The sequence below is a fragment of the Phalacrocorax aristotelis genome, chromosome W (assembly GCF_949628215.1).
Source record: "Phalacrocorax aristotelis chromosome W, bGulAri2.1, whole genome shotgun sequence".
Lineage (NCBI taxonomy): Eukaryota > Metazoa > Chordata > Aves > Suliformes > Phalacrocoracidae > Phalacrocorax > Phalacrocorax aristotelis.
Genome location: NC_134310.1, coordinates 13,551,354 through 13,567,867, shown reverse-complemented (window position 1 = coordinate 13,567,867; position 16,514 = coordinate 13,551,354). Strand labels below are relative to the sequence as shown.

The 16,514-nt window shown below is 44.3% G+C and overlaps 1 protein-coding gene across 7 annotated transcripts in view; it reads left to right on the top strand.

Annotated features, from left to right (window-relative positions):
* LOC142049831 (ceramide transfer protein-like) overlaps positions 1–10,039 on the top strand; it is a 203,754-nt gene extending 193,715 nt beyond the window's left edge. For 6 of the 7 annotated variants that reach the window (XM_075077910.1, XM_075077911.1, XM_075077909.1 and 3 more), the window contains 6 exons: positions 3,916–4,048; positions 4,160–4,230; positions 5,558–5,686; positions 6,459–6,588; positions 7,964–8,100; positions 9,266–10,039. In XM_075077910.1, the coding sequence (XP_074934011.1) occupies positions 3,916–4,048; positions 4,160–4,230; positions 5,558–5,686; positions 6,459–6,588; positions 7,964–8,097 (597 nt within the window). In that variant the 3' untranslated portion in view covers positions 8,098–8,100; positions 9,266–10,039. The remainder of the gene's footprint in view (positions 1–3,915; positions 4,049–4,159; positions 4,231–5,557; positions 5,687–6,458; positions 6,589–7,963; positions 8,101–9,265) is intronic. The other variant, XR_012657834.1, reaches the window with a different exon arrangement.
* The last annotated feature ends 6,475 nt before the right edge of the window (positions 10,040–16,514 follow it).

Here is a 16,514-nt window from a genome sequence, read left to right as displayed (position 1 = left end):
GAGAGCCAAGGAGTCATCAGTAAGACCCGCTCACCCTTTCACAGTCCCATATGTCCAGTGTGGAAGTCTAATGGAGAGTGGAGAGTAACAGTAGACTACCGTGGCCTGAATGAAGTCACGCCGCCATTGAGTGCTGCTGTGCCAGACATGCTAGAACTTCAATATGAACTGGAGTCAAAGGCAGTCAAGTGGTATGCCACAATTGATATCGCTAATGCATTCTTCTCAATCCCTCTGGCAGCAGAATGAAGGCCACAGTTTGCTTTCACATTGAGGGGCATCCAGTACACCTGGAATCGACTGCCCCAGGGGTGGAAACACAGTCCTACCATTTGCCATGGACTGATCCATAATGCTTTGGAACAAGGTGGAGCTCCCGAACACCTACAATACATTGATGACATCATTGTGTGGGGCAAAACAGCGGAAGAAGTTTTTGAGAATGGGAAGAAAATAGTTCAAATCCTCCTGAAGGCTGGTTTTGCCATAAAACAAAGTAAAGGGACCCGCACGAGAAATCCAGTTCTTAGGAATGAAACGGCAAGATGGTCGTCGTCAGATCCCCATGGATGTGATCAACAAAATAGCAGCCATGTCTCCACCAACTAGCAAAAAGGAAACACAAGCTTTCTTGGGCATTGTGGGTTTTTGGAGAATGCATATTCCAAATTACAGTCTGATCGTAAGCCCTGTCTATCAAGTGACCCGGAAAAAGAATGATTTCAAATGGGGCCCTGAGCAACGACAAGCCTTTGAACAGATTAAATGAGAAATAGTCCATGAAGTAGCTCTTGGGCCAGTCCAGGCAGGACAAGATATAAAAAATGTGCTCTACACTGCAGCCGGGGAGAATGGCCCTACCTGGAGCCTCTGGCAGAAAGCGCATGGGGAGACCCGAGGTTGACCCCTAGGGTTTTGGAGTCGGGGATACAGAGGGTCCGAAGCCTGCTATACTCCAACTGAAAAAGAGATATTGGCAGCATATGAAGGGGTTCGAGCTGCTTCAGAAGTGGTTGGTACTGAGGCACAGTTGCTCCTGGCACCCCGACTGCCGGTGCTGGGCTGGATGTTCAGAGGGAACGTCCCCTCTACACACCACGCAACTGATGCTACGTGGAGTAAATGGGTTGCACTGATCACCCAGCGGGCTCAAGTAGGAAACCCCAGTCACCCAGGTATCTTGGAAGTGATTATGGACTGGCCAGAAGGCAAAGATTTTGGAATATCACCAGAGGAGGAGGTGACACGTGCTGAAGAAGCCCCACTGTATAACAAACTGCCAGAAGATGAGAAGCAATATGCCCTCTTCACTGATGGGTCCTGTTGCCTTGTGGGAACGCACCGGAGATGGAAGGCTGCTGTATGGAGTCCTACATGACAAGTCGCAGAAACTGCTGAAGGAGAAGGAGAATCAAGCCAGTTTGGAGAGGTAAAGTCCATCCAGCTGGCCTTAGAAATTGCTGAATGGGAAAAGTGGCCAGTGCTCTATCTTTATACTGACTCCTGGATGGTGGCAAATGCCCTGTGGGGCTGGCTACAGCAGTGGAAGCAGAGCAACTGGCAGTGCAGAGGCAAACCCATCTGGGCTGCTGCCTTGTTGCAAGATATTGCTGCCCGGGTAGAGAACCTGGTTGTGAAAGTACGTCATGTGGATGCTCACGTCCCCAAGAGTCGGGCCACTGAAGAACATCAAAACAACCGGCAGGTAGATCAGGCTGCCAAGACTGAAGTGGCTGAGGTGGATCTGGACTGGCAACATAAGGGTGAACTATTTCTAGCTCGGTGGGCCCATGACACCTCAGGCCATCAAGGGAGAGATGCAACATACAGATGGGCTCGTGATTGAGGGGTGGACTTGACCATGGACGCTGTTGCGCTGGTTATCCACAAATGTGAAACATGCGCTGCAGTCAAGCAAGCGAAGTGGGTAAAGCCTCTGTGGTATGGGGGACAATGGCCTAAGTATAAATATGGGGAGGCCTAGCAAATTGACTATATTACACTCCCACAGACCCGCCAAGGCAAGCGCCATGTTCTCACCATGGTAGAAGCAACCACCAGCTGGCTGGAAACATACCCCATGCCCCACGCCACTGCCCAGAACACTATCCTGGGTCTCGAAAAACAAGTCCTGTGGTGACATGGCACCCCAGGGAGAATTGAGTCAGACAACGGGACTCATTTCCGAAATAACCTCATAGACACCTGGGCCAAAGAGCACGGCATTGAGTGGGTGTATCACATCCCCTATCACGCACCAGCCTCTGGGAAAATCGAAAGATACAATGGACTATTAAAGATGACACTGAGAGCAATGGGGGGGTGGAACATTTAAACACTGGGATGCACATTTAGCAAAAGCCACCTGGTTAGTCAACACGAGGGGATCTGCCAGGCGAGCTGGCACTGCCCAGTCAGAATCCTTATGTACTGTGGAAGGAGATAGAGTCCCTGTAGTGCACATAAAAAATATGTTGGGCAAGACAGCCTGGGTTATTCCTGCTTCAGGCAGAGGCAAACCCACTCGTGGGATTGCATTTTCTCGAGGACCTGGGTGCACTTGGTGGGTGATGCGGGAGGATGGATGAGTCCGGTGTGTACCTCAGGGGGATTTGCTTTTGTGTGAAAACAGCCAATGAACTGAATAATATGCTGTTAATTGCTATATGATGTTGTATGTCATTGCTACTATGGTTGCTATATGCCATATCAATGGAATGTTATCATGGTGGGAATCTCCCAATTAATAATAATAGCAAATGAACTTTCAATGGAACTTAGCGAAGTGCAGCAGTGAGAGAACAAGAACTACCAGTGCAGCGGTGATGGAACAAGGACTGACATGCAACAATCTGACCCCCGACACCCCACCTCTCTGAAAGACTCTTACAATAGATGAAACCCAAAGTCACGGACTAAATGAACTCAGTGGACATTTCACAGGCATTTTACAGGGGTGGTCCATAGACTAGGGGAATGAGAAATGAAAAAAAAATCTGTATATAATGTTAAAGGATGAGAAGATGGGTAGGGATTATTGAATTTGTACTGAATAGTATGGGACCTGAGCATGATGTCAATGATATGGAATAAGGGGTGGATACTGTCATGGTTTTAGCTGGGATAGAGTTAATTTTCTTCACTCTAGCTGGTATAGTGCTGTGCTTTGAAATTAGCATGGAAAAAAATCCTGTTGAGATAACACACAGATGTTTAGGCGGTTGCTGGGTAGCACTTGTACTAGTCAAGGACATGTCTAGCTTCCCATGCTCTGCTGGGTGCACAAGAAGCCGGGAGGGGAGGGGGCACAGCTAAGAGAGTGGAGTCAAACTGACCAAAGGGATATTCCATATCATGTAACGTCATGCCCAGTGTGTTACCTGGGAGGGGCTGGCCGGGGGAGGTGGGGCAATCGCGGCTCGGGGATGGGCAGCGTCAGTCAGTGGGTGGTGAGCGGTTGTATCGTTCGTGTTTCCGTGGTTTTTTTTCCTGTTTTCCCTTTCCCTTCCTTTTCCATTTTATTATATTAACATTATTGTCATTATTATCATAATCATTTATCATTATCATTTTATTGTAATCATTAAACTGTGCTTATCTCAACCCACAAGTTCTTTTGCTCGTCCGATTCTCTTCCCCATCCCACAGGGGTGGGGGGGGAGTGAGCGAGCAGCTGCGTGGTGTTCAGTTGCCAGCTGAGGCTGAACCACGACACCCACCCCCCCGATTCTCTCCCCCATCCCACTGTGGGGCAGGGAGGGTGGGGGTGGGTAGTGAGCAAATGGCTGTGTGGTGTTTAGCTGCTTACTGGGTTAAACCACAACACTGATTACACTGATTAAACTTTAAACAATTAAGACATGAACCATTTTGACAATTTCTGTTCTGCATTTCTTTCTTTGTATTTGGCCATAGGTGTACAGAAGAGAGGTGGAAGAGAATGGAATAGTTTTAGATCCTTTGAAAGCAACGCATGCTGTTAAAGGGGTAACAGGGCATGAAGTTTGCCACTACTTCTGGAATGTAGATGTTCGTAATGACTGGGAAAGTAAGGAATCAGTTCTTAAGCTTTGCATGTTTATCAGTAAGCATATTGTTTATAACATTGACCTAATATCTGTGCTTGTTTACTGATGGATTTCCCCCCCCCCTCTTTTAGCAACAATTGAAAATTTCCATGTTGTGGAAAATTTAGCTGATAATGCAATCATCATTTACCAGATCCATAAGGTAATAACACTTTACCTGTATACACACCTTAGTGAGATGGTTTGGGGCATATGTGTTCTTATCTGTTCTGAAATACTCTAACATCTTAACAACTTAAAATGCTGTTTAAAACAAGTTCTCTGTTAAACTGCAACTTGGACAATTTTTCAAACTTGGCTTGATAGCATAATTGGTTGTGTATGTGTCTGCTAGAGCTTGTAATAACAAATGAGGACTGTTTTTAATCTCTAAGTGTATCACTGCCAGCAAGGCAAGGGTCACCTAAAGCAAACTGAAGCAATAAATTGACACTGACTACAAGGAAGAAACCCATACCACTGCATCATATGATTTGTTGCAGTATTTCAAGCTATTGTTGACCACGATTAGTTGACATATGCATTTGCATTATGTGGTGGTATAATTGCTGGTACAACATTTGTTCTTTTAACTTCATTATGGTTTTTCACCCCAACCAGTTCTGATATAGCTTTACTAAAATGTTCTTATATGACTTATAACCCAGTAACTGTAACGTAACAGGTTCAAAAAAATTGGGAATGATGTGTACAAATTCATCTTTAATCTTGCATGATTCTAAGTATTAGTATACTCAAATATTAAAACAAATCTTTTTTTTTACAATTTTACTAGTAATGTGGTTACCTTAAAACTGCTGTAACAGCAGACTCCAATTTTTGAATAAGGCAGTTGAACTGTATAGTGTTGTGGTAAAAGCTTGACTTTTCCCCCCTACTGAGTGTCAGGAAAATGGCTTCTGTATAGTTTTACTTTTTCAGACACTTTGCTTCTGAAACTTTCTCTTGGGTAATAACAGTTTACCATATCTGTCTCACTAAAGTAGTAGCTTCTTGAAATAATGTTTGTTATAAATATTTCTTGCTCTCTTTTTTTTCCTCTCCCTCCATATTTATGGAGACATAAATAACTATTGATGCACCTATACTTAACCACTAGTTCAGTTTGTAGCTTACAAATATTAACTAAAATGTAACCCTGAGGTTGAGAGAACAGGAGGGGAAGTGTCTCTTCCTGGTTGTCTACTGAAAAAGTCATTGCAGCTTGGCTCCCTGCCTTTCAAAGGCCTTAAACTTTTGCCTTAATTTTTTTAAAATGAAGTGTAGCCATATAACCTGATACACATCTGTACAACACCTATGTTCTGTTTCAGTTTTGAAAATTGCATGAAATTACTAACTTGAAGAAACTTTTTTACTTAAATAACGACTGACCTGTTTTGCCTTGTTTGTTTCTTTCCTTTATGTAAGGATAGTAAGTACTTAATTTGCAAAACTGGAAAAGCTTATATTCAGGTGTTTCTCTGCAGAGGGTGTGGCCAGCTTCTCAAAGGGATGTGCTGTATTTGTCTGCCATCAGAAAGATACCAGCATTCAGTGAAAACGATCCTGAAACATGGATTGTGTGCAATTTCTCTGTGGAACATGACAGTGCTCCTGTAAGTGTTTTCATTCTATCAAGTTCAGCTTTTAAGATACTATTTTTCTATTATGTGGTGATGATCTTGCAGGGGAGGGGGGAGGTATGCAAAAATACAGTTTGTTTAAACCAGATGATACAATGACCTAATGAAGGCATTCCGAGCCAAAAGCTTTCTTACCTTATCTCAACAGTTGGCATATCTAAGGTGTTGCAGAAAAATGGAAGCAAACTTTCTGGAGATGTGAAAATATTTTAAAGAACTGAGGTTACTTCATATGGAATCAAATCAATAACTCTTCAGTATTGTTAGGCATGGGAATAGGCTTGTATAACTATAGATATGGAATCTGTTAAACCTCCAGCTTACACAGTTCTGCCTTGGTTCTGTCAGACAGTAGCAATGATTGTTTTCTTTGGAGTATTTCTGTGCTGATTGCTATGCCATTGCCTGCTTACAAGGGGAAAGTTGCTAACTGATACTTGTAAATGCTGATGCATTATTCTTTAGAAGTTTTCTTACTTGTCGCAATAATTGAAATAATTCACTCTATTAAGCAAACAGAAACCTGAGATTCAGGCATGTCAGTTTAACCCTTTCCCCATTCACCATGTACCTTTAATTTAATTCGCATTCATGTTACATCCATGTAGTGCTAGAATGCAAACTCCCCGAAACACAACTTTTGGAGTGTCTTAGATTTTATACTAAATTAAAATGTTAGCAGTCAAGTATGCTGAAATAAACTTAGTTTGATGCTTACAAATGTTTCTTCTTTTTTGGGGGGCAGCTGAACAGTCGCTGTGTCCGTGCCAAAATAAATATTGCTATGATTTGTCAGACCTTAGTAAGCCCACCAGAGGGGAACAAGGAAATAAGCAGGGACAATATCCTTTGCAAGATTACATATGTAGCTAATGGTAAGTCTAAACTGTTTCAGTATGACAATCATGATATATGCTAATTCTGGGGACCTGAATACTGGGGGAAAAAAAAAAAGGTTGATGCAGTTTTATGTTAAATTTATTAAAATTTATTTGTTAAATTTATGGTCTTCATGGTCAGAAAGACTCCAATTAATGTGCACATCAGTCAGTGAATGGGATCTTTCATTGTGTGGCATTCTGGGAGGAATAAATGGAAGTAATGTGTAGCTCAGTCCTAAGTACAGAACCTTGGGGTGGAGGGGGGTGGGCAGAAGAAATGTCTGCAACTGGGATGACTTGGCATAAGCAGTAGTAGTCTGGGTTTTTTTATTCATGTATTGCTGTCAGTTTTTTTCCCCAGTTCATCTTGTTAGGCTGAAAAGCTGCTGATAGTAAAGATACAGTTCTTACCCTCAGTATTAAGAAGGGACAAATACATTTTGAATGAGGATGTTTGCAAGCTGTATAATCTAGCCTAGATATTTTAAAATTTTTTAAACTGCTAGAATCTTTGGTATTGACTGCAAAGTTAGCAAAGCCAAACTGTATTGTTACTGTACCCAGTATTTAGCAGTGTATTATAGTATTGGAACCACATACTTATTAGCTCCTCTCCTGCAGCTACAAAGCACTTTGAGTATCTCACCTGCTTATTATTTTTTACCACCTCTACATGGCTTACTAAAGAATCAAAGTCTGAAAAATGGGTTCAGTTAATCTTTGCCATATAGGAGTGATGCAACTTGTATTAAATCCTGTACAAATAATACTATATGATGTTAAGCTCTGGGGTAAGCTGCTTTGTTTCCTGTGTAGAAGTTTCCCAATTATTTAAAAAATACATTTTCATTGACAAATTCTGAACTGTGCCTATATGGGAAGTGGCAGCATTTTCAGCAAAGTACTTGACCTGTGAATTTAAGCATATTTTAGAATCAGTTCAAATTTTGTTTAAAGTGCTTTAAAAATAAATTGTAAGGCGTTGGCTATGTAGCAATTCTGCAGGTAAATGCAGCAGTTATTGAAAAGTTAAGACTGACTTCTATTTTCTTTGAAATAAGAAGTAACTTGAGTCTCTTTTTCTGTTGTTTCTTGGAAGTACTTAAATAATATAATCTTTGTCTTTGGGGAATGCCCAAAGACAACACATCATGTTTAATGTTTTCTAAATAGTGACACCATAGAACTGGACTGAATTAGAGTATTAAGAGTAGAAAGTGCTGCAATACAAGCTTTAAGGGCATAAATTCTGCTGATTATTCTTTCCTGTTACTTCAGAAAGAGTTGCAGGAATACAAACTTAAATTTTCTTTTCTAGCTTTTAGCAGATTTGCTGTATTTCAATGTCTGGCTTCCTGTCTACTTCTAGTGAACCCAGGAGGATGGGCACCAGCGTCAGTGTTACGGGCAGTTGCAAAACGAGAATATCCAAAATTCTTAAAGCGTTTTACATCATATGTGCAAGAGAAAACAGCAGGAAAGCCTATTTTATTCCAGTATTAGCAGGTATACATTCTTTTTTAATTATTATTCTTGTTTCACTGTTGTAAATATTTATGGCCAAACAGAAGTATGCAATCTAGAAATGCCTTATAATTAGCATTAATTCAGTGCTTAGTTTTGCTATATGTATGCAACATACTTTTTAAAACATTCATGTAATTCGTGTGTATTATTAGCATGAGAAATAAGGGCTGCACAAGTTATCAAGCATTAGTTTTTGTAGACTTTTACTAGTTCGTCTTGCAAGTTTTTGCATGCATGTTTAATTTATGTAGAAGTATAAAAGGATTAAGTATTTTTTTCTCAGCTATCTCAGGCATTTTACACTTGTTCTGAAAAAAAAATACATACAGAGGTTTCTCTAGAGCCTCATGAGATTTTGAGATCTTAAATTCTAGTTATAATTGCATATCTGATAGAAGGTCAAAGTGTTCTTTTATATTGACAGAATAGTTTAGATCTAGGCTTTTTATTAATGGAACTTTTCTGATAAACCAGTGTAATTTACTGGAGTATTTAAAAGACTGACTTAAATTTTTAGTCTTTCTGATGAACCTAAGAAAGAAAAGGGATTTACAGATACTTTCTGAAGTTAATGGATGTATTTTAATGGTATATGTCATTGGGCCAATCTAAAATTATTTTAATGTCTAAATGATGATGTGACATTAGAAAATAATTTCTCAATCACTTTTGGGGATGTCTGAATCTGTCAGACGTAAGCCTTTGTGCTAAGTAAGGCTTTGCTTAATTTTTGTTAGTGTAGACTCTTGCTGTATACTTTATTACATATAACTGTAGTGTCAAACCACCAAATTCCAGCTACAAAGTAGCATTTTGTAGCTTGACTATTAGAGCAAGATCTGAAAATGAGTTTTTATCACTTTTCTATGCATGGCATAGGCTACCTCTATTTTTAGGTTCTATTTATTATGTCAGACTCCAAAAGTCTTAGTAATTTGATCCTTCTGTAACATGATTCACATTTTTAATTGTATATTGTTAGAGAACTAGTGTAGGTGAGCCATTTAAAACATGGCTGTCATGAGCCAACAGTTCAAACGTGATAATAGCAGTGCTGATACTATTTAAGAGGTTTAACAAGTTCTTGTTTTCCTATTAGCGTTCAAAATTTTCAGTACTGTGTTTTGTCTTTGCTTACCTGCAGCAATCAGAACGACACTGGGTGAGCATTCCATGTTGAAGTGACCATGCATAGAACACTCCATGCTGGAACGAAGGATCTATAGCCTTTTTATGGCTGAAGTTCTAGGCTTTGTATACTGAAGTAAAGAAGTATTGTGACACCATGAGGCTGAATATTTAACACTAGCGGTCTCCTAAATTTTCTTGTGGAATCAGTGTGTAATTATAAACAGATGTATTGATAACATGTATACGGCTATTTTATTTGCTTGCTTTAGAAGAGGAAGAACGTGTACAACTTTGAATCGCCAACATGGGTTACTGCTTTAATTTTAAACAACTTGCAGAATTACAGTGTCATCATTCCTAAGATACTCGTGCAGGATTTGTGCATGTCTAAAAAGCACAAAAGACAAATGCACATATAGCATACTGTATGTGCTTTATATGCACAAAAATCTATGTGGTATTTTGGTGGGGAGGGAGGGAGTTCAGTAAAGCCTAGGTGACTTATTGACAGGGTTTTTTTTGCTTTGTATAATCATAGTTTATTGCTGCTTGTTTCTATAATGAATCATCTTGTTACATAAGATGTCAGTTAATAATTGAGGGCTGTCAATATCCTTATGACTTTGCCTTTTCTACTGTCTTACTCTTATGAAGATCTTTGGCTCTAAAGGAGTAAGTGTGAAAAGCGCTTTTTTTTTCCCCAGATATCTTTATATTTCTATTGTATTTTTTAGTTATGTAATATGTGCTACAGCATTTTTGTTAATAAACATGATCCAGAAATTTCTAGGAAGATTCTGTATGAGAGGGCAAGAGACTGCCTGAAAGCTAGTAGTCATCTGTCCATGGTAGATGTGGACGGCTTTCTTGCATGATATCTGGGGCTTTCCCAAAGCTGTGAGAAAGTGCACTATAATATGTATTGAAGCACTTTGGACTACATAGGACAACATTCCCAGCCTAGAATGAGGATGGGTACATTATTTTCAGATCCTGCACGTTTTCCTCATATTTAACCTGGGTAAAATCAAGGAAGACTTTCGTGCCCTGGGGGAGCAAGTGAAAAATGTTGGCATCCAAGTTAGCTTCTCCTCCATTTTTGCCAGTTCGAGGGAAGGGAGCAGCCAGAAAAAGGCGCATAATGTATATCAACTCCTGGCTACGTGGCTGGTGCCACCGTGAGGGGTTTGACTTTTATGACAATGGGGTGTTCTTCAATGACTACAACATGCTAGGGAGGGATGGAATCCACCTGTCCAAAAGGGGTAAGGGAATCTTCAGCAGTAGGCTGGCTAACGTGGTGAGGCGGGCTTTAAACTGAAGGACTTGGGGGATGGGATCCGTTGCAAAAATGCTCACACCAGCACGTCCAACAGGGGAGTAAGTCAGGCCAAGCAGTGTGGTGACAAAGGCTCCTTAGCTGTCTCCCAAGATGTGAAACAGAAGAGTAATCACCTCAAGTGTGTGTATACGAACGCACGCAGTCTAGGAAACAAACAGGAGGCACTGGAGCTCCATGCCCACTCAGAAGGTTATGACATCATAGGAGTAACTGAAACATGGTGGGACAACTCAAATGACTGGGGGATCACAATGGCTGGTTATAGGCTGTTTAGTAAGGATAGGCAGGGTAGAAGAGGTGGAGGAGTCGCACTCTACATTAAGGAAAACCTTGAATGTATCGAAGTCAACTATGGTGATTGTGACTGCTCTATTCTATCATTCTATCTATGGTGACTGCCTCTGGGTTAAAGTCAGAGGGGTCATCTCCAAGCAGGACCTCACAGTGGGCATCTGCTACCGACCTCCTAACCACAATGATGATGCCGGCGAAGCGATACTTGGTACACTAAAGCAAGCTTCTGGCCAACAGAACCGGGTCCTGATGGGTGACTTCAACTACCCAGACATCTGCTGGAAGAACAATACGGCAGCTCGCATGGCATCCACCAAGTTCCTGGAATGCATAGAGGACTGTTTCCTCATACAAATGTTAGATGTGCCAACCAGGAAGGAGGCACTGCTGGACTTGCTATTCTCAAACCAAGACAACCTGCTTTGTAATATCTTGGTCAGTGGTAGCCTTGGCTGTGGTGATCACAATATTATGGAGTTTGGGATCCTGCTGAGCATGCTGAAGGTCAGTACTAATACAAGGGTTCTAGATTTTGGAAGAGGAAACTTCAGCTCACTCAGGGCTCAGTTGGGAGGGATTCCATGGGATGCTTCCATGGAAGACAAAGGAGCTAGTGAGTGCTGGGAGTTCTTCAAGAACTCTCTATTGGAAGCACAAAGCCAGTTTATCCCCTATAAAGGAAAGGGAAGTAAGCAGATGCCAAAACCAGCACAGCGGAGCAAGAGGCCCCCTTGGCTCAACCATGAGCTCCTGGGTCTACTCAAATCCAAGAGAGAAGCATACCAGAGATGGAGAAGTGGAGGGTTATCCGCTGAGTACTACAAGGGCATAGCCAGAGTGTGCAGAGATGCAGTTAGAAAAGCAAAAGTCCAGCTCGAATTGAAACTGGCCGTAGATGTCAAAAATCATAAAAAAGGGTTCTTCAGGCATGTCAACCACAAGCAGAAACAGAAGGAAAACATAGGCCCACTGTTAAACAGAAAAGGCGAGTCAGTCACCAATGATGCTGAAAAGGCAGAGGTCCTCAACACTTTCTTCACCTCTGTCTTTACCAACACCGTTGAGTCCCAGGCTTTGGGAACAAAATTCCTGGTTGATCCAAACATAGACCCACCATCTGTGAAGTATGTGAATTATCGCGGGAGCGTGACCCCTACAAATCACAGAATCACAGAATGGTAGGGGTTGGAAGGGACCTCTGGAGATCATCTTGTCCAACCACCCTGCTTGAGCAGGGACACCTTGAGCATGGGGCACAGGACTGTGTCCAGGCAGGTTTTGAATGTCTCCAGGGAAGGAGACTCCACAACCTCTGTGGGCAGCCTGTTCCACTGCTCTGTCACCCTCACAGGAAAGAAGTTTTTTCTCATGTTTAGCTGGAACTTCCTGTGTTTCAACTTGCGCCCATTGCCCCTTGTCCTGTCATTGGGCACTATTGAAAAGAGTCTAGGCCCATCCTCCTGACACATACCCTTTAGATATTTCTAGGTATTGCTGAAATCCCCCCTCGGTCTTCTCTTCTCCAGGCTGAACAAACCCAGGTCTCTCAGCCTTTCCTCATAAGGGAGGTGCGCCAGTCCCCTGATCATCTTGGTAGCTCTCCACTGGACTTGCTCAAGCAGTTCCCTGTCCTTCATAAACTGGGGGGGCCCAAAACTGGACGCGGTACTCCAAATGCACTAGGGCAGAGTAGAGGGGGAGGATAACCTCTCTCGACCTGCTGGTCACACTCCTTTTAATGCAGCCCAGGATACCGTTGGCCTTCTTGGCCACAAGGCCACATTGCTGGCTCAGGGTCAGCTTGCTGTCCACCAGCACTCCCAGGTCCTTCTCAGTAGTGCTACCTTCCAGTAGGTCAGCCCCCCAGCCTGTACTGGTGCATGGGGTTGTTCCTCCCCAGGTGCAGGACCTTGCAATTGCTCTCGCTGAATTTCATCAGGTTCCCCTCGGCTCAGCTCTCCAGCCTGTCCAGGTCTCGTTGCATGGCAGCACAGCCTTCTGGCGTATCAGCCACTCCTCCCAGCTTGGTATCATCAGCGAACTTGCTGAGGGTACACTCTATCCCTTCGTCCAGGTCGTTGATGAATATATTGGACAGGACTGGACCCAGCACAGACCCCTGGGGAACACCGCTAGTTACAGCCCTCCAACCAGACTCTGTCCCGTTGGTCACGACCCTCTGAGTTCTGTTGTTGAGCCAGTTCTCTAGCCATCTCACTGTCCACTCATCAAACCCGCACGTCCTTAGCTTGTCTATGAAGATGCTATGGGAGAGAGTGTTGAATGCCTTACTGAAGTCGAGATAGACAACATCCACTGCTCTCCCTTCGTCGACCCAGCCAGTCACACCATCATAGAAGGCTATCAGGTTGGTCAAGCATGATCTTCCCTTGGTGAATCCATGTTGACTACTTCTGATAACCTTCTTTTCCTCTACATGCTTGGAGAGGACCTCCAGGATGAACTGCTCCATCACCTTTTTCCAGGGACGAAGGTGAGGCTGACTGGCCTATAGTTTCCCAGGGCCTCCTTATTGCCCTTTTTGAAGATTGGAGTGACGTTTGCTTTCCTCCGGTCCTCGGGCACCTCTACTGTCCTCCACGACCTTTCAAATATGATGGAGAATGGCTCAGCAATAACATCCGCCAGCTCCCTCAGCACTCAACAGGTGCATCCCATCAGGGCCCATGGCTTTGCAAGGATCCAGTTTGCTTAGGTGATCTCTGACCCAATCCTTCTCATCCGATGGTAAGCCTTCCTTTCTCCAGATTTTATCTGTCTTCTCTGGGGGCTGGGATACCTGAGGGCCAGTCTTAGCAGTAAAGTCCGAGGCAAAGAAGGCATTCAGTAACTCCACCTTCTCTGCATCCTGCATCGCCAGGGCCCCTACCTTGTTCAGCAGTGGGCCCGCTTTATCTCCAGTCTTCCTTTTACTGCTGATGTATTTAAAGAAGCCCTTCTTGTTATCTTTGACATCCCTTGCCAGATTTTGTTCCATGTGGGCCTTGGCCTTCCTCGTTGAGGAAGGGTGTGGCATGGCAGTTCGCGCAGGCAGGGCGAGCAGGCAGCTGGCGAGCTCTCCTTGTGGTCTACGCTCTCCTGGAAAAGACTTAGCCATGGTCTCCGCTTGGACAAGAGCTATCGCCAGGAGGCATGTGGCAACACAGACAGACCTCCCACTAAAACATGCAGCCACCCAGGTCTCTGGCTGCAGGGAGTGTCAGAGCCTTGCTCCAGTCATGGAGGGCTCCCGAGACAGGACCTGCGTGAGGTGTGAGCAGGTGGAGGATCTGCTCAGCATGGTGGCAGAGCTGAAAGAAGAAGTTGCAAGACTGAGGAGTATCAGGGAACGTGAGAGGGAGATAGACTGCTGGAGCCACTCCCTACCATCCCTGAGACAAGCGCACCAGATAGAAGCATCAAGAGAAGGAGTGGCTCCCCTGCCCTCCTGCAGCCAGGCAGAGGGAGGGGACCCAAGAGACGGAAGATGGATTCAGATCCCTGCTCAGCATAGTAGGCGAATCCTCTCCTAGCCGACTTCGGCCCCCCCAGGTGCCCTTGCACAATAGGTATGAGGCTCTGGAACCCAAGGGACAGGAGGATGAAGATACAGACAGTGATCCACCCAAGGGATTGACTAGAGGGAACCAGTCAGCCCCATGCATTACAACGGCCACTGGTAAGAAAAAAAGAAGGGTAATTGTCGTAGGCAACTCCCTTCTGAGGGGAACAGAGGGCCCGATACGCCGACCGGACCCATCCCATAGGGAAGTCTGCTGCCTCCCTGGGGCAAGGATAAGAGACATTACCAGGAAGCTCCCTAGGCTAGTAAAAGGATCCGATTATTAGCCACTAGTGGTTGTTCAGGTCAGCAGTGATGAGGTAGCTGAGAGAGGTGCAAAGACAATCAAAAGGGACTCCAGAGAACTGGGGTGATTGCTTGAAGGATCAGGAGCGCAGGTAGTGTTTGCCTCCATCCCATCGGTAGCCGGGAGACATACGGAAAGGAACAGGAAGTCCCATCTCATTAACATGTGGCTCAGAGGCTGGTGCCAGCGGTGGAATTTTGGGTTTTTTTTTTATCATGGGGCAGTTTACATGGCACCAGGCCTGCTGGAGACAGATGGGGTTCACCTGTCGCAAAGGGGGAAAAGGATTCTGGCTCAGGAGTTAGCAGGCATCGTTGAGAGGGCTTTAAACTAGATACAAAGGGGTAAGGGGATAAAACCAGGCTTGCTAGGAATGAGCCTGGGGGTGGCATGCCTGTGTTGGAGAAGAGATCAATAGATCAACTGAAGTGCATTTATACCAATGCACGCAGCATGGGCAATAAACGGGAGGAGCTGGAAGCCATCGCGTGCCAGGGAAACTATGATGTGGTCGCCATCACGGAATCATGGTGGGATGACTCGCACAACTGGAGCACTGCAACGGATGGCTACAAGCTCTTTAGAAGGGACAGGCAAGGAAGGAGAGGTGGAGGGGTAGCCTTGTATGTTAGAGAGTGTTTTGACTGTCTAGAACTCAATGACGGTAATGATAAGGTTGAGTGCTTATGGGTAAGGATCAGGGGAAAGGCCAATAAGGCAGACATCCTGCTGGGAGTCTGTTATAGGCCACCCAACCAGGATGAGGAGACAGATGAAGTACTCTACAAGCAGTTGGCTGAAGTCTCACAATCTCTAGCCCTTATTCTCGTGGGATACTTCAACTTACCAGATATCTGCTGGAAATACAACACAGCAGAGAGAAAGCAGTCTCGGAGGTTCCTGGAGTGTGTGGGAGATAACTTCCTGATGCAGCTGGTAAGCGAGCCAACCAGGGGAGGTGCCCCACTGGACCTGCTGTTTATGAACAAAGAAGGCCTGGTGGGTGATGTGGCGGTCGGAGGCTGTCTTGGGCTAGCGACCATGATATGCTAGAGTTCTGGATTCTTGGAGAAGTAAGGAAGAGGGTCAGCAAAACCACTACCCTGAACTTCAGAAGGGCAGACTTTGGATTGTTAAGGAGTCTGTCTGGTTAACAGAGTCCCTTGGGAGGCAGTCCTGAAGGGCAAAGGAGTCCAGGAAGGCTGGATGTTATTAAAGAAGGAAGTCTCAAAGGCGCAGAGGCAGGCCATCCCCATGTGCCGTAAGTTGAGCAGGCGGGGGAGAAGACTGGCTTGGCTGAATAGTGAGCTTTGGCTGGAACTCAAGAGAAAAAGGAGAGCTTACTGCCTTTGGAAGAAGGGGCAGGTGACTCAGGAGGACTACAAGGATGTTGTGAGGTTATGCAGGGAAAAGATTAGGAAGGCGAAGGCCCAGCTGGAACTTAAACTGGCCGCCACCATTAAAGATAACAAAAAATGTTTTTATAAATACATCAGTGACAAAAGGAGGGCCAGGGAGAATCTCCCTCCTTTGTTGGATGCGGAAGGTAACCTTGCCAGGAAAGATGAGGAGAAGGCTGAGGTACTTAATGCTTTCTTTGCCTCAGTCTTTAATAGTCAGACTGGTCATCCTCGGTGTTGTCAGGCCCCTGTGCTGGGAGATGGAGATAGCATGCGGAATGAAGTCCCAGTTGTTGAAGAGGTGGCAGTCACCGACCTGCTCCTTCACCTGGATGTTCACAAGTCCATGGGGCCGGA